The 18,671-nt window shown below is 34.9% G+C and overlaps 1 protein-coding gene across 2 annotated transcripts; it reads left to right on the top strand.

Moving 5' to 3' along the window:
* Window positions 1-2,098: 2,098 nt before the first annotated feature.
* Window positions 2,099-18,370, top strand: Myct1 (MYC target 1). 2 transcript variants are annotated; one of them, XM_013151069.2, is made up of 3 exons: window positions 2,107-2,258; window positions 7,852-7,940; window positions 16,000-18,370. In XM_013151069.2, exons 2-3 carry the CDS (start codon window positions 7,910-7,912, stop codon window positions 16,488-16,490), a joined length of 522 nt encoding a protein of 173 aa, XP_013006523.1. In that variant the 5' UTR covers window positions 2,107-2,258; window positions 7,852-7,909; the 3' UTR covers window positions 16,491-18,370. The 2 variants fall into 2 exon arrangements, with proteins under 2 accessions (XP_013006521.1, XP_013006523.1); XM_013151067.2 differs by lacking the exon at window positions 7,852-7,940 and having other exon boundaries at window positions 2,099-2,258.
* Window positions 18,371-18,671: the final 301 nt, after the last annotated feature.

Here is an 18,671-nt window from a genome sequence, read left to right on the forward strand (position 1 = left end):
TTTCCATCAATAGACCAACTGGTTAGTGAGTATCTCCTTTTGAGGAGATGACTTTTGGGAGAGAACTGAGTGGAGACAGTAAGTTCTATGAATATCTAAGTTAAAAACAAGCCTTCATGTGCATTTTATGAGGACTGGAGTCTTCACTTGTAAGATAATGAACAATAGAAAAACAGACCTAACACTTTTGTAAAGATGAAAATCAACTTCCTGTTATGGCATGGCAAGTCACATTGAACATTACATAGACATAAACATTCACTTATATGGATCTGTGCCAGGAAAATGTATAAATCCTTACCGAGCAAGTTATGTGCAGAGATAACTGCCAGTGCTATCAACCAGCTCTAAACAAAAGAGAGAAAAATAGCTTGGCTGTAAGTTGACAGAAAACACATTTCCTTTAGAGTTTTGACCATCTGCAAAAGTGAAAATTTATGGGTAGAAAATCTCGATGACTAAACTCAAAACAATGAAAGGAAGTCTCAGCCTGCATCCAGCCCTGAGATGGAATGGGCTGGGCACTTGACACAAAGCCAGAGTTCTCTGTTCCAATCCTAAGTGCAGCTGTAATTGCTCTTTACAAAGTTATATGTAGTTTTGAAATGAGGGTGTATTGAAATGAGAGACCTTCTCATAATACAAAGTGAATACTTAAAATACATATAGTGATTGAAGAGTCTTATATTTTTAGAAAAGTAAATGAATAATAGTTCAATATACTTTTATCTAGATTATGTTTTTTCAGAAATAGCATACTTTTAATTTTTTTTAAATTTTTACAAATTCTGTCAATAATAGTACTAGAAGCGCCTGCCTACCTGGTAAGTGCAAGGTCCTGAGCTTGATTCCACATACTACAAGAAAAAACAAACAAACAAACAAAAAGCCAAAAATATAATAATACTAAAAGTGGAACTAATTGTACTATGAGCCCTTTTTATCTTTCTTAACTGATTGTACGATTTTTAACAGATTATGTAAAAACAAACTTTAGAAAAAATATCACACAGTCTTCATATTTGCACAGTATATTCTCTATAAGTTTTCTACTATATTCTCATGCTGTATTTTAGGTTGTCACTTATGTATATTTTAATTTCCAATAAATGTACAGTTAAACCCAAAATATGGAGAGAATAAGCAGAAAAAACTGTACTTTTCAAGAATTAGGACTGTACAAGTTAATATTAATGAAAAATCATTTTTTCTGAACACTCTGAACTTTTCAGGAATACATGACAGACTTCACACAAGTGATTCCTGCCTCACATTAAACCATACTCTAATGACAATAGATTTGTGCAAGAGATTATGCTACAGGTTTTTAAAAAATTAAGAAAAATAGATCACCAAACACATTTTTGTGCAGTTATTAAATGCAATTGGGATGATTTTTTCCACTTGCAACAGTCTGGAAAGTTTAGAGGGTCCAGTGTAAACTAGTAAAGGTCAAGGACAATGACTAGAAATTTTAACTCACCTGCATCCTCAGAGAAGTTTCATGTAAACCCCCTTAATGTCAGCTTTCTCAGACCTCGCCCTGTGTAATTAAATTCCTCTAATCTTTATACTCTATTTACATTGATATTCCCCTTTCTGATTTAAATGAAGTTAGCCAGTGTAAAAATTATCTTTTTCATATATAAATACCAATTTAAAAATTAATTAATGAAATACTTTTTCAAAGTTAATATAGGAAATAAGATAGAAATACTAAGAACTTTGGCAACTGAGATTCCTAAACAAAGGATAATTGCATTTGATAGAGTATGAAATTCTGAAAATTCCTCTTATTCCCCATTTACTGTATAAATATGATTTTCAAACATTGAACAGCAGTCTATTTCCGATGAGATACAATGTAACCAAAGTCTCTAGCTGAGCATTTGCCCCTCGGTCTGTCAGTAGGGGATGGGGAATTATCAATAGAAAGAGGCTCAGTGGCTGTGCAGCTCTGGAGGTGTCTGGGAGGAGGTCCTTAGCTTAGTTGAGGAAATGACGAGAAGGAAATAGTTTTGTGTCTCGGGAACCATGTGGAATTCCAAGATAAGAAAAACAGTTGCTAATTTGAGTATAAAAGCAGGAAACATGATACACTTATTTCCTTTAATGCAAACACAAGTATATGAGGGATTGTGTGAAAATTATTTTGCTGAACTCAAATTGCTTCTTTGGGACACACGGGCTTTTCTTTCTTATGGATATTATGGCTAATAACACAACTTCAGAGATTTTGTGGCCAGAGAACTTTTGGGGTAAGGTATTTACTTTAACTGTTTTTACTTTAAATGAAGATGCTGAGAAACGTACTGTGTAACTTATTACAACATTAGAAATATCTAATATGTTTTGTTATAATTTTAAATTGATTAAACTTTTCATAGATTTACTACAAGAAACATTTACAAGAAATGTCTTTAGAGTGAGCTATAGAAACATCAAAAATAACCTGAGAAATAGTATAGATCTTGCCTGGTTTACAGAATGTAATTAAATAATAATGAGAACTTTTAAACAGGAATAGAAAGGAAAAAAAATATAGAGTGGAATTAATTGCTATTTGGAATATGACAGTGTGACTTTGACTAAAATTTATTTATCTGAAAGTTATAAATTGTGTGTTTTATTTAATGGAACCAAGGCAACTCTACAGAAGTTATTACTGTAACTTACATCACCAGCATTATACTCATTAATTTCCAAAATGAATCTAAATATGAGATTTACATTTGAATTAATTTAGCATAATGACATACATAAAATAAGGGAAAATGATTTGAGATGGAAAAAGTTGAGAGGAGACAGCATCACATATAATATTTTCAAGGAAGCTGCTCACAGAGGCAAGAGCAATGACTCCGGAGTGATTCTGGCTGAGTTCAGTTACAGCCAAGTCTAGCCGTCCCTGATGCCTAAGTGTTGTGGGGTCAAGGGACACTGGGGTGGCTGGAGGTGCAGGAAAAGGAAAAGTGACATGGACTCTCCTGCTAGACAAATTCAAAAATAAAGGGGACAATCTGATAGACACCCCCCCAAAAAAAACCTTTAAAGAACAACCTTGAGCTAAGGAAGAGATCTGTAACCTCTTTGCAGGTCCTGAACAGGATTTTATCCTCAGAGAAAACTGTCAGACTTTCTGCTGTGATTCAAAGTGGGAATTTAAAAACTGTCAGGGGGAAAGTGAGCGGCCTTGGCTTGCTGTTCCTAATAATTTGACCAAATTGTCACCACAGAAATTGACTTGAAGGCAGTTAATTCCTTCTCTTTTTAAATTAATGGCCATTTCTGGTTTAAGAAGTTTATTAATCAATAGCTTAATGAAATTATGTAATAAAATTTTAAAAGAAAATATGCTCCCATACTATAAAAAATAGCTTCAGAAATAGATTTTTTCAAAATGAACACTAAGAAACAAAAAAGGTTTTGAATTATGGGATCTAATTATATATTTCTGACAATATCATTGCTATCTTCATTTACACAAAGTAAATATGCTAAGAATAAACATAATGTGTGTAAAGTAAATGCATCATTACAGCATGCATGACTGCACAATTATTCAAAAAATAACTCATGGAAAAAATTAATATGTAAAAGCCAGATATACTTTTTCAAGCCATTCAAAATTAACTTTTATGTTTACATTGGAAAATGATTCATTATCCATGAGTAAAACATGACCATAATCATTAAAATAAAGCAGAAATTAATAAGAAAATGTTTAGTGGGAGTCCATCCTTTAATCCTAAAATTTAGACATTTTTTTGTAAGAAATTCCATGGTTAAATAGGATATCAAAGATATGCCCTAATGTTCCTTTCTCTTAACATGTCAATATTTTGGAAAATAAGTGAAACTAATAAAATCTAATAAGGTTACATTTATTGATAAATACGTTAAAGAACAATGCTAAGATGAACAGATAAAATGTTTGATGACTTGGGGGAGAAGAGGATAAGATTATATTATTGCTTTTGGGACAAAAAGTTAAATATAAAAGGCAAATATAAATATACTATATGTATAAAATATGTAAATATTTCCTGAAATATTAATGTCTTTATTTTTATTTTTTCTACCAAAATCATTACCTACTTTGACCAGCAACTCTCTCATAATATTATTCTAAAAATATTGTACAGCATAATGCATTGTTTATTGTTTCCCAAATCAGTTGTCTGGTTGGGGCTTGTAATTCAGGGAAAATAAAATAGCTATGAAAAACTGACATGAGCAGGCTTCCTATGGTTAAAGTTCATAAAAAGTTGTTTTCCAGATTTAACGTCCTTAAAATACCAAGTTTATCAAGACTGACTGCAGATATCAAGACTGACTGCAAGTTATTACCCACTAAAACTTATTAAATGTTATTTTTGCAGTAAAGTCATTAGAGTAAAAGCTGGCAAACAAAATCGCCCTGAAAATGACAACATAGACACATACTACCACCCTGAATGGTCCATATTGGCTTTCTTTAATGCCAAGCAGCAGAAAGTATGATCAGGAAAGTTCGTTATGCCCTACTCTTATGAAAGGAGACAAATGTCACTAAACTCAGTTATTGTCTTAGTATTTAAGAATACCTGACAGCCTCACACAAGACAGATTTGTGGTATCTGCTATTTTATCCGACCCTCCACCTCAACACACACACGCCATTTGTCTAGCATTGTGAAAAACAGGAAAGATACTGGTAGAGGAGCCTACACCTAATTTTCACCTAATTTAAACTTCACCATAAGTACAATGTCTTTCAAGAGGATTACATTCTCAGAGGTGATTATGTATACATGCAAATGCAAACATAAGGCAACACCAATAATTATTGCCTTTTTAGTGTATATTCTATTAAATAGCAGTAAGTGATACCATATCATAGCAGTTTTAAAATGTTGATATGGTCCCTAAATTCTTTTTAGAAAAAAAAAAAAGAATGGGACAGTGCCTGTTCTTGGGGACTTACGTAAATTCTAAATAGATAATTCTAAGGATGTTTCAACCATTTATTTTTCATTCATTAACTTATCCCCCTTCAGCTCTCTAATTGGCTCACAAACACTGGCTAACCATCTTAGCTAGGCAGTGTGTTAGGGGCTGATGACCTAAGCAAGATATTGTTCAAGAATTCCAAAGAGCTCAGGAGAAATGTTATCAGCAAATATGCAGAAATAAAGATTTAGGCATGTTTATGATGGAGTGAGTTTATGATGGAGTGCCTGGGGTGCTTTGGGATGGAAATCATAGGTACACGATGGTAAATATCTGTATTTGCCACGGAGGCCAATATCTGTAAGATGAGTGTCACTGTAGACATTTGACCTAACTTAACTGAATACTACCAGTTTAGTGTCTTCAAATCCATCAGGTTTCACCTCTCTAGGATTGTCCCCTTAGGTTAGAAAGGTAGGGTCCAGGATTAAATTCTATCCTGAGTATCAGAAGGAGAGAGAGACAGAGAGAGCCTTTGATCTTTCAAATTCTGGCCTCTGCTGACATCTACTGACAAGTATTCCTCATGTGTTTTGGAAGCTCTTTCCCTTCCTGTCTTCACCATTGAAGCCTCTAACCAGAAAGTCAGTCTTAAAGGATCTATGCAGCATTGGCTAATGACATGGCTTTTTTTGTTGTTGTTGTTTCTGAAGCCCTTCTTGTCTACTGGCCTTATTCGGTTAATTTTATCTGTCTCCGTGGCACCAATTATGTTCTCTCATAATGCTAAAGCTGTCAGCACCTGGTTTCCTGTTCTCCCCTTCAGGGACCCAAGGCTTCTGAGAGACTTTCTGTTTCCTCTACATGTAATCCTCTCCAGAGAACTAAGAATCCATTCGCTGGATTCCCTAAACCAGTCTGTAGCACATCACAGGTGGAACAGAATGGCAGTGTCTATCTCTGAAACCTTCTCTAGTCATATGGTGCATAGTTCTTTCTTTTTCTCACTGCAAATTCTTTCCCATTACATTGTTCATGAAAACTGACACAACTTTCATTGTTTCCAATACTGGTTGTGGTAAAATATAATGTTCTTGAGGCCTTTAGATTACTAGGATTTTGAAGCTGCAACCACCAAAAACAAAAAACTCCAAAGCATCCTTTTCCCTCTCAAAGTACTTAGCTTTTCCAACAAAAATGTTGGTTTTTCAAAATTACTAATTATTCTCTACAGTTAACAATTAATTTAGTAATTCAGTAATCTAACAGTGACACATTAACTTTTTCCTTTGCCATAGATTCTAACAGTTGTAACCATCTCTGAAGTAAGTAAAGACATGAATGATAGTGAATTGACATCCTGGGGACTCTAGTTCTGTTGAGGGAAGGAATTCTTGATTAATAACCGAGGAAGTTATTCTTCAATCCACAGAAGGGTTCTAGCCAGCAAAAGAGAGTAAGATGCTCCCCTAGAAGTTGGGAATGGGGTGCAGGCTTATGGGCTGGGCACATGCCTCAGAGCTGCCCTCCCAGAGTAAGACAAATGCAGTCTATATTCAAACTCACTTCTTCAGTTACCGTTTTAAAACGTCTGCAACAATTCTCTATCGTTGTGTATAAAGCCCAGTCATTATTTCCTCAGTTATGTCAGATGCTTAGAAAGTTTGAAAAACAAGTGTTCACAAGTGCTGGTCTTTAAAACAATTCAATCTGAATTGTCTAGAAAACATAATGGAAACTCGTCTCTCACACTGGGTTCTTGAAATTCTGGTGCAGTATTATGAGGCTGGATCTGCCAGGCTGTACTTTTAAATGGTTCCCTGGTTTCTGAACTATTGACATTCACAAGACTTGTCTTTTCTTGTGATAACCTTCCCTTCTCCTTTTCCCCTTCCTCACAATTAGTTTGCTTTTGTTCTCATGTCTCTCATCTCTCTCTGTCTCTTTATTCCTTTGTCTCCACTTCTCTGTCTCTGTTTCTCTCTGTTTCTATCTCTGTTTCTCTTTCTCTCATTCTCTCTGATTCTACATCCAAGAAAGCCTGTGAAACATTAACCTTTTCCTTTGCTTAATTAACTTCTTTTCATTATTTGGCTTATTTTGCTTAATATGATGACCTTTAATTCCATCTGTCGTTTATATTATTCCATTCTATATGCATGAATGATACCGCACGTGCATATCTACACCACATTTTCTTTATCCATCCATCTGTTGATGGGCACCTACGCTGTTCACATGGCTTAGGTATTGTGAGTGGTGGTGCAATAAACATGGGTAGCACAATCAACTTCGCCAATGATAGCAGGTCATCTGAATTTTCTATTGGTTTTTCTGTTAGTTATGGTAGTTTGTGTTTTCTAAGCATTTGTTCATTTAAATTGTTTCCAAAAATATTGTGTAAAATTTGTTTATGAATTTTAATGTGTTCTCATACATTTTTTCAATACTTCATTATTAAAATGTTTACATATGCAGAATCATTTGAAGAATTCAGTAATGAACAATCATCAATTCTGGGCCTGACTTATTTTATTTATCATATTTTCTAGATTCATTTATATTGTTACAAAGGATAGAATTTCCTTTTTAAAGTACTGAATGATGATATTCCAATACTATATAATACTCTTTTATATGTACACACAAATACAGTCATACACCTCTTAATGACAAGAAAATATTCTGAGCAATGTGTTGTTGGACAATTTTGTTCTTATACAACCATCACATAATGTACTTATACAAACTCAGATGGCCATGATGTCATCATGTAGTATAATCTTATAATTGATCCAAATGCCTATAATATAGTGCTCCAGGAGGCTGAGCAAAAGCATCAAAAGTTCAAGTCCAGCCTGGGCAACTTAGTGACTTAGTGAGACCCTTTCTCAAAATAGAAACAATGGTCTATTTAAGGACTGTCAAGGAGAGAAGAGTGGATGGAGTCCAGAGATCCAGAGGAAGAGCAGAGGAAATGAGCTTTGAAGGGAAAGGAAGTCTCTCAAGTAAGGACTTTGGGGCCTTGCTCATCTAGCTCAATGCAAAGTCTTATGTTTGCTGACAATACTCAAAAAATAAATAAAATGCAGCTCATGGCTGTGTATTATTAAATTTCTTTATCCATTCATGTGTTGATGGGCATTTAGATTCATTCCACATTTTACTATAGTGGTAATGCTGTAATGACCATGGGGTGCAAATTATTTAATTCTTTATTTTTGGAAACACAGTTAGAAATATTGCTGAATCATGTGTCTATTTTTAATTTTTGAAAAATCCGTATACTGCTTTCCATCATGGTACCAATTTTCCTATAACCAGTTTATTCTCTTCATAATTTATATGCAAGTTTTAATTCTAATAACATGTTCTGATGACTTTAGCTCTGTAGTATATTTAGAAATTAAGTAGTGAGATGTCTACAGTTTTCTTTTTCTTGTTTTTTTTTTTGTACATTCACATACATTGGTGTAGTTTGGATATTAAACTAGTTAAAGCTTAATGACCAGCCCGTGACTCTAACAGGAGGAAGTGGAACCTAACAGAAGTAGATCATGGTGGAGGTCATCAGGTGGTGGGGGTCCTGATATCTCATTTTTTTCTCTTTTGCTTCCTGGCCATGAGGTGGAGAGCATTGCTGTACCTTCCCCACTACCACAATATTCCATCTCACAACTCGCTGTACCATAGACCCAAAAGAATTTGGCCCACTCAACCAAGGATTGGAACCTCCAAAAGTGAGACAAAATAAACCCTAGTGAGTGTGATTTCCAGTAATTCAGAAAACAAAAACAAAAACAAAAAACAAAACCTCAAGAGTGCCAGTTAAGTATAAGGGGTATCCGTGAGACAAGATACAATTTTAAAGTTAGCAGAGTTGGGCCTCAATGAGAAGATTACATATGAACACACACTTCAAATTAATCATGCGAATAATTGCAAAAAGGATTTTCAAGACCAGATTTCAACCAAGGCAAGGTCCTAAATCAAAATCATGTCTAGTCTGCTTAAGAAATGGCAAGGAGGGAAGAATGGATGCAGCCCACTGGCCCAGAGCAAGAGCAGAGGAAATGAGCTCAGAACGGGGAGTGGGTCTTCCAATCAGGACTTCCAATCACCACCGGTTTTAGGAACTTGTCTTTGTTCTGTGAGAAGCAGAAGTTTAGAACCAGAGTAAAATGATTTGGCTTGCAGTTTGATAGCTTCACTCTGATGACTGTTGAGAACGGAGTAGAACTGAGTGTGGAGAAGGCAGCAAAGACAGAACAGGAAGAGCAGCTGAAACAGTGCTGCAGCATTTCAGGTATACATAGTGGTCACTTGAACAGTGAGATCTGAATTCTGGGCCGTTTGTAAAAATAGAAATATCCAATAGAATTTTCTAGAGGATGGAATAAACACATAAAATACTTATTCTTCTACAGTTTTATAAAATTTTTATTAGTGTATGATTGTAGTGCATAGTGATGACACTCTTCATGGGAGTCGGTCCAGGTACATAACATGGCTTAATTATTTTCTCCCTCCTTCCCCCTGCCTCCATCTCTTTGCCCCCTGCCCTAGCTGTTATTTTGTCCCTCTTTCCTATTTTGCATCTTTTATTTGCCTTTATGTTTCTGGTTTCTCATATAAGACAATGTGACACTTATAAACAATGTGATACTTAAACCTGTGTGCCTGACTTCTTTCTTTTTTTTTTAATTTTATTTAAGGAGAAAAAGAAAAAAATCAGAGAAAGAGTACAAGTTATACAGATTTACAGAAAAAAATAAACAGTAGGAAATCACTAGTTAATGGATTACATATTGTCATCTTAGAAATAGTTGTTCAAATTACAAAATTAAAGCTTATAAAGTGGACATTCCAACAGTGAGACTGCAAACAGTTCTGTTCAATGATCCAACAAAACTCAGTAATATCACTATCTATCTTATACACTTAAATATACATGCAGTTATATCGTTTAGAGCACTTTCTTTTCCTTTCTTTTGTACAATGACAATTACACATTTTGGGTTTTGTTGCTCCCACAGTTCTTATTACTTTTTTGGAAAAGAGTTGAACCAAATGTGACATAACAGAACAGTCAGTCAAATCAAAAGGGTGGACATAATAGATAATGTAAAAACATAATACAAGGTGATCAACAATGGTTACCATAATGCCTCCTGCTATCTCTAATAGAATTGCCTATATCATCAGTTATAATAAAATTGAACAAAACAGTAAAGAATAAGACCAACAAAACCAAAACATTGGAGACATTATAGGTCTTCAAGAGTAGATAATAGTCAACCAGAATGGGCGTCATAATGAATCCCGCTATCTTCACAGCTGTTGCCTAATCTTTCGAACCTGGTACTATCAAGTAAAACAGAATAGAGGGACATCAGTCAAAACAAGATGGTGAGAGCAATACAGGGCTTTAAATCAAGATAATGGAAAGTCAAAGTGGGTTACTATAATATATTCTGCTATTTTGTTATTTATTTTTCCCTTAATTAAAAGGATAAAAATAAAAAAGTAAATAATAAAATGGAGATTGAGATAAAAGAGGGCATAACAGCAAAACAGCGCAGATCAAAACATAACCATTTAAGCAAAATAGTGTTTCACCACAAGATAACGTGTCTGACTTCTTTCACTTCACATTATAAGTTCAAGGTGCTTCCATGTTATTATTAATCAAATTTCTAGCCCCAAATTATTCTTCCTAAAAATCCTTTCACCAAATGTCTTTCTGTTGCCTAACTATCCTCCTCTGAGATACTAAGAATTCCATGGCCTCATTAGATAAACGATGAGCTTATGTTTCCTATAACTGCAAAAATTTTGAAAATTCAAGACAATGTTACATTCCAGTGTCACTGATAAAAATCACTTTCAGCTGTAAGAACTATTCAACTGAAGGCCACTAGATGGTATCTTATACCAGATTTTAATAACAAGTGATAGCATTTCAGGTGTTGGTTATATTTACTGAAAACAGTTAGTTCAAGGACTTCAGACTTGGAAATTACTATAGTGGCTGTTATTAACAACAAGAAGGAACAATGACTTGAGTAAGTTATACAACTATTACTAGTAATATCTGGAATCCACTATTACATGCCAGCCACTCGGGAATTGTACAGATATAAATCACAAATTAAAGTAGCAATGCTTAACTACGACATGTCTTACTAATGTTAGAGCAGGTTTACCTTCTCTTCAATGAGTGAATTGAATTTTACAAAGCAATTATTTGGTCTCATTCATGTATTACATTAGAATTATAAAAATTAAAATCGCACCTCCTTTTTCTTTCCCTAAAATTGCAGAGAAATAAGAAGACAACAGATTTCAAAGAAGCAGTATCTGTACAAATATCTTCATTTTGGGAGGGTACATTTATTCTCTATTAAATTTTTAAAAGCCTCCTAAAATCTATTGTCAGAAGCCTCACAGAATGGACTTGCCTGTGTAAAAATGTTAAAGTTATCTGAGCAACAGATGAGGCTTTCATTGTGCATTTTCAGGGTTAAAATTTAAAAATCCATATGTAAGACCACACTGAAATTGGCTATACTTCAGTTATGACACTTGACATTTTTTCCTATAACTTTTGTGCATTTCTACATCTATTTTTTTTTTCAATTTGGACTGAAAGGAAGCTTAAAAGATAGATAAGCTTTGGGGCTGGGGATTTAGCTCAGCGGCAAAAGCACCTGCTTGTGAGTTCCATCCCCGGTACCGATTAAAAAAAAAAAAAGAAGTAAAAAGATAGATAAGCTTTAAGTACAAATAATTTAAAAAGCAAAATAAAGATAGACAACAAGAAACAGGGAGATAGGCCTTATGGAGATGGGAAGGGAACCTACAGGACCGGGAGAGACTTCCGGAAAGGGAGAGCAGGAAGGCGTGATAAAATGGACAAAGACGTGGCACATTTATGCACCAACTGCCCACAATGAATGTATTTATGATGTGTAATAATCCTATAGACATAATAATATTTGTTGAATTAAAATGGCACTAACGTAGTGAAAACAAGAGAAAATGTCTATGAAAGAAAAAGGAAGGTTTCCAAATCTTATGTCAGAATTACCTGAAAAATTCTCCATTTCTGTCCAGATAAAAGATTTAGCACCCCAATTTCTAGAACATATATTTGGCTCACTTTGTGAGGTAGGAAATAATTGTCATGGTTTATGCACTCAAACAAATATCAAGCAAACACACATGTCATACTTTCCTATGTCAAGTTTAATATTACTTTAGTACCAACTTACCCTACTTTATTAATTTTATGTATATTTAAAATTTGTTATGTAACCTTTTCATATAGCTATAATATTTAGAGTCCTTCTCCCTAATTTTGACGATGGGAATATAGTATCAAGGTACAGACAGTGATCTTTTAAATAGATGGGTTGTCAAATTGTTTTTATGGCAATGTTATTGTAGTTTTATTTTTCTTTTTTCTGGTGCTGGGAATTGAACTCAGGACTTCATGCTTGCCAGGCAGATGCTGTGCCCTTGAACTACATCCCCAGCCTTCTGTAGTTTCAGTGCCACTAAAAACAATCTTGTTACTTACAACACTGAAATCTGTCATTTAAGAACATTGAAACAGTCCAAATTAGTCTTTAATAATTTTCCCATGAAGTTTGGACATTATCTTGCCCTTCTTGCATTAGAATAATAACATATTTGTAGAAACAAAACCATTACCTGACATAGATATATTTTCACTCCATGTATTTTTTTTGTCTTTGTAAAATTCTCAATTACTTGAATAGGCCAGAATTATTTTTCCTTGATTTTCTATCTTTTTCAGGAATTGCCTCTTGCTGTAATTGCACTATTAATAACATTTATATTGGGAACATTTTATTGGTTAAAAGATAGTAGAGAGGCACACAAGGCATTGAGACCATGTATAGGAACCTCTGCAGCCTTTAAATGGTTTTATTGGTAATTGAACCTATTTTCTCCTTTTAGATTCTGGTTTGAACCTCCTTTGTTGGAAAAATAAATATGGTCTTTTAATTTCGTATCTTATAATTCCTCATATCCTGAAATATTTGGAGTCTTCAGTGAAACATAGTAGAGATGAAGCAGCTTATATACAAAAGCAAGCGCATGCACTTCATGAATTTGACTATTTCTCTTCTCATTTTACGCCTTACATCAATGTAAACAATTGCTTTGACCAGTGATAGATGTTAGTCAATTTTTAAAATAAATCAAGAGGCACATAGATCTTGCCTTTTGTTTCAATATCTAATGAGGAGTTTGAGCTAGGCCATTTTTCAGGAAAGATTTTGTTCTAGCTAAGCTTCCAGCTCTGTGACTCTATAGTTGCAGTTGCTGGCATTTAAAATGTTCCATTTGAATCTACTGATTCAGAAAGGTGAATCTGTGGAACACATAGTATTGTCTTGCCTCCATTTTCCCAAGGATTTTTGTTCATAATAGGCTGGGAGAAACTGATTAAAGTGATTAAATTTTTAGGCATTTTATTTCTTTACTTTCATTTAAAATTAATGTTATCTGACAAATAAGGAATAAATAACTTAGTTATTAATCTCTTGAAATCCAAGCCTCCCTTGACTCTTCATTGGTTGTGTACCTTTAAATTTGTTCCTTATGTCTCCCAGTAGCTTCAATTATTAAATGGGAGTAACATTAGCATTTTCATTCGTGGGGTGCTGAAGAATCAGGTGACAATAATATATTTACAACAATGCCTGTGGACTACAAATGCTAAGCTATGAGCACTTATCTTACAAGGTAGATACGAAGATTCAATTAGAAATTAGATGCTGTGCTATTTTAAAACATAATGAATTACAAAGATTGGCTAGGGATAGTGACACATACTTGTAATCTTAGTTACTGTACAGGCTGAGGCAGAAAGATTACAAGTTTAAGGATAACCTCAGCAACTTAGTGAGAGTCTGTTTCAAAATTTAAAAATTTTATAAAGAACCGGACATGGAGCTAGTGGTACAGCACTTGCGTAACGTACATGACGTACTCTGTTCGATGCCCAGTGCTGCACCACCAACCAAAACAAAATAATAATAATAATAATAATAATAATAATAATAATTTTGCTTTCTATAACATATTCCTTCAAACAGCAATTTTAAAATCAATTTTACTAAAAATATTCTACGTTGAGAATTCTGCATTTGGAAGGAACTCACAGTTTAGATTCCTTGCCTGCTGCATTTCTTTCCTGCTCAGAACCACAACAGAGGGACCACAGAACATCTTTCATTAATTTATTGTGAATAAGAAGAAGATAATATTTCTGCAGGGTTTTGTCCATATTCTTTGATTAAAATGTTTCTTATAATTAACTTATGGGTTCACTGGTACATAAACTATTCTATTAATGAATGAGCTTTTCGAGGGAAAACTAATTACTATATGTAAAATAACATATTAGTGAACCTATATTAGCCTCACAAAAATAAAGATTGCCAAAAAGTCTCTGGGATAAGGTAAAATTAGTTTTTTAAAACCTAAGTACCATACATAGTAAAATGCTTACACTTATGTAATTTTATGAAAATAAAAAAGATGAGCAGTTTGTGATTTTTATTTAGTTCTTTCCTGGAGCATTCCATTAACTTCAATTAAAGCACTTTTCAGTGAAATGCAGAATCCATATCATGTTTAAAAGTGTCAGAATGCAAGGAAAGTTAGGGATTAGTGATTATAGTAAAACTTGACCAGATCATTGCATATTATATAAAATGGTGAATCCATGGAAGTGCCCATGGGGTGGTGAGTCCATGAAGTAGGCAAGTACTTAAAGCTTTTCTAAAATATTTTGATTTAACCTGATTATCAAATTCTTATTTGAAAAGAACTTGAAATGGACCCTAAAGAATGAACTGATCAGACAGACAGAAGATTTAAAGACATGTGGGGACATACAGAGTTTCAGGGAGAATGATGGGCTTGGAGTAATAAGGGGTCCCAAATAACTTGTGTGTTGGATCATGGGGTGAAGGGTAAGGAAACAGGGTGGGTAATGAGGCTGGAGGGATCTTCTAATACCGGAAAGTTTTCCATTCAAACTAGAAGCTTAATTAGTCATTTTCATCTACGAATATGTTTTTAGTTCACAAGAGGTAGTACGGTAGCATTTCCATTTGGGAAGAGTATATAGTTTTTTTTCCCAAACAGCAAACCTGAGCAAACACGAGGTCTATGAATTGGAGGATACCACTGTGGAGGGAAGACTGCGGAGAGTCAGGGAACAGGAATTCCATTATCACCGCAAGGGCACGATAGCGGTAGGAACTGGAATTTGGACAAAAAGGGTGAACCCAGAATTCTGCACAGGTTATGTCACCATGGAGTTACAGATACGACAATGTGGCAGTTCAGGAAATATGACATAAATCAGCTTGCCAGATGGTTCTATCCCAGCACTTCCTGTCTCAGAATGAGCACAGGAAGTGAGGCCTCCTGAAAACTGCAGGTGGGAGAAATCAATGTGATTGACGAATGCAGACAGAGGAAAAAGGCAGTCAAAGCGACAACGAAATTTGTAATCATTTGGGCACATTAGCTAAAATTGCAAATCAAAAGAAAATGATATTTGAATTACATTTGCAACTCTATATGAAAAAATCAATGAGCTGAAGCATAATCTTAAGTGAACTATTTTGATTTCTTTTTAGAATGATAGCTGCTTCATGCTTGTAATGAAGCAGGGAAATTGAGTTTGTGGCCAACCTGGAATACAAAGCAAGTTTGCAGCCAGATTGGCCTACATAAGCAGATCGTCTCTTAAAAAAAAAGATAAATAAAAATACAACACAAAAAAATGATAATATAACATAAGCAATCAGAATGTTACCCTGATAATGTTAGTATCCTTCTGTCTCAATAAATGGACTATCATCATGTATTCAATGAGTTACAGTTTATACTGTACTTTGTGTTTTTTCTAGATACCTAATTCAAAAGCAATGTAAGGGTGGGGTGTAGCTCAGTGTAGACCCTTTGGCTGGCAGCACAGAACTAAAATCAATTTAGCCATGCTTTCCTTCGTTGCAGATAACCTCATAACTGCCTTCACGGTCTCCATGGCCATCGGGCTGGTCCTGGGCGGGCTCCTCTGGGCGCTGCTGGTGTGCCTGTCTCGCAGGAGAGCCAGCGCGCCCATCTCGCAGTGGAGCTCGGGCCGCCGCTCGCGGGCTGCCCACAGCCACGGGCTCCGGACTGGATTCTACCGCCACAGCGGCTGCGAGCGGCGCAGCAACCTCAGCCTGGCCAGCCTCACCTTCCAGCGCCAAGCTTCCATGGAGTTAGCCAACTCCTTCCCGAGGAAGTCAAGCTTCAGGGGCTCCACTTTCCACCCGTTTCTGCAGTGTCCGCCGCTCCACGTGGAAACGGACAGTCAGCTGATGACCCTGCCTGCACCCAGCTCCTCCGCGCCCGTGGGCACCGCGCGCAGCTCGGGGCGGCCGGATTTCCACTGGAGCAGCCTCGCCCCGCCGCCCCCGCCGGCCTACGAGTCCATCATCAAGGCCTTTCCAGACTCCTGAGCAGGCTGTGTTGGTGTTTTCTCATCTAGCCTTTCCATGAAAGGAAATCACGAATAGGCCAAGCAGCATTTGGGGGACCAAATGACTAATAATTTACAAGTTTATAAGTAAACACGCGCATACACTGAGCATATATATAGATGCATTTTTAAAACACATTTTTTCTCCATATGCCTCACAAAAGTGGTATTTTCCAACATTGTTACGCATTTATACCTTTTGTGTTCCAGGTGAGGCTTATTAAAGATAGGGATTCTAATCTAGGAATCAGCCATTAAATGAAAAAATGAGTTTCTAAAATTCCTTGATTCCACTAATCGATGGGAAGCTGAATCAAGGAAGCTGAACTCTGATAATGTGGTCGGATGCTGCAACAGTTTTGTTTTTGTTTTTTCGGAGATACTCCTTGTGGCTTTTCCCCCAAAATTAGTATCGACATCATTGAAGTAAACTTGGGTTTTCACATGAAGATTTAACTTTTCCTGACTATTGTACTGATGTCATTACAAAAGCAACAATATCACATCCACCTCATTTGACCTGAAAACAAAATTTGTTTTAACAAGAGCCAGTTTTCTTAAGAGGCCGATTTGCTTTCTTAGCCTTGGATAAAGCAACAGGGAAAGTACTTTACCTGGGGGTCTTTTATGTAACTCTACAAACAAATACACTAGGAAGTGTCACTAGGAAGACAGCCTATCCTGTACACCCATGTTAAAGGGTGAGTTGGCTTAGCACCACCCCTGCTTGCTCTCTATGAATTTCAGCCTCATCTTTTGTGTAGTTCAGTGATTAATCATTCATGCTTTGTGGTCATTGTGCCGATAGTTATTTAAGGAGTTCAGGGGCTCAGTGGCTGTCCTTTGTATGTAAGGACAAGAGTTCCCTGGAGTATTATTCAAAACTCCTATAGTTCACTTTTTGATATACCAAATAATTAGTTTATGTCTGTTGTATACTTCTCAGAATGTTGGGATTTCCAATGAAGAAAGCATACTCATTTTTAGGTTTTGTGATTCAATGATCCCAGCTAATAGTGTCTGAACAGTGCGCCAGAATATAAAACTTTTTATCATGATGCAACATGTCCATGTACTATTCCCTATGATGAATGTATTTATTGTGTATTGCAAATGTATACTAATAAAATATAATTTTTACATAAAAGATTCTATATAGTATTTTCATTATTAATGTCATGTATCTTATACTATGCATCGTTCCTCAAGAGAAAGTTTTCTTCAAAATTTCTAAAAAAAGCTCTCTATGTGAGAAAGGAAGGAAAGAAAGATGGAAGGAGAAAAGAAAAAAAGAAGAAAAGCTAACAAGACAATTGATTTAATGTAGGTTGGTTTTTAAATAAATTTGGAAATTGTAATATAGCCAAACAAGATTTCAGGAGAGCTTTAACTTAATAACAAGGCTATTTTTAACTTTTATGTCATTCTTAGTGTTTAACAAAAAATATGCAAATTATATTTATTTTCTAGAATTTGTATGACAGTAAAAATTGTTTTGTGTCTTCAAAATGAGGGAAATGAGACCAGAAATTCTCTGGTGTGTTTAACTGTCTGACAGAATTATTGTCTGCTGCCTAGCACCATTGTAAAACAATCTGAGTATAAAATAAACATTGTGTAGTTTATGACACATGAAATTACAGCCAAAACTTTGCTTCATTTGTAGTTGTTTTAGTTGTATTTGTTTTATTTGAGATGATTTAGTATAAAATTAAATTAATGTCAATTTTAATTCCATATGACACTTCTAAAAAGCAAAGAGAAAACTGTAAAACTAATACATGAGTAAGGAAAACAATTCAGATGAAGAAACACTGTACTATGCAGTTTTGAAATTATTAAAATTCATTGAAAATAAAAGTCTGTGACACTATTCTTTGTAAATGATGGGGCTGAGAGATAATCTTTTTAATATAAATACGTATAACAGAACACTTATAACATCACAAATAAATTTAATAAAATTTTTCAGTGAATTAATGCAAAGGGAAGAACATTAAGTTATTTGGTAAAGACATGAATTTAAATTTCAGAAGTATTTAATACATGTTTAGCAAATGCATGAAATAATGAAAAGCCACTTTTTAAGAGCCAAAGGAAAAGAACAATTACAAAGGAAAATACTAGTAGCTCCATGTCTGTTTAAAAAATCTGAAATTTT

Source organism: Cavia porcellus, unplaced genomic scaffold (assembly GCF_034190915.1).
Source record: "Cavia porcellus strain 051 isolate PalLab524CR breed Dunkin Hartley unplaced genomic scaffold, mCavPor4.1 scaffold_22, whole genome shotgun sequence".
NCBI lineage: Eukaryota > Metazoa > Chordata > Mammalia > Rodentia > Caviidae > Cavia > Cavia porcellus.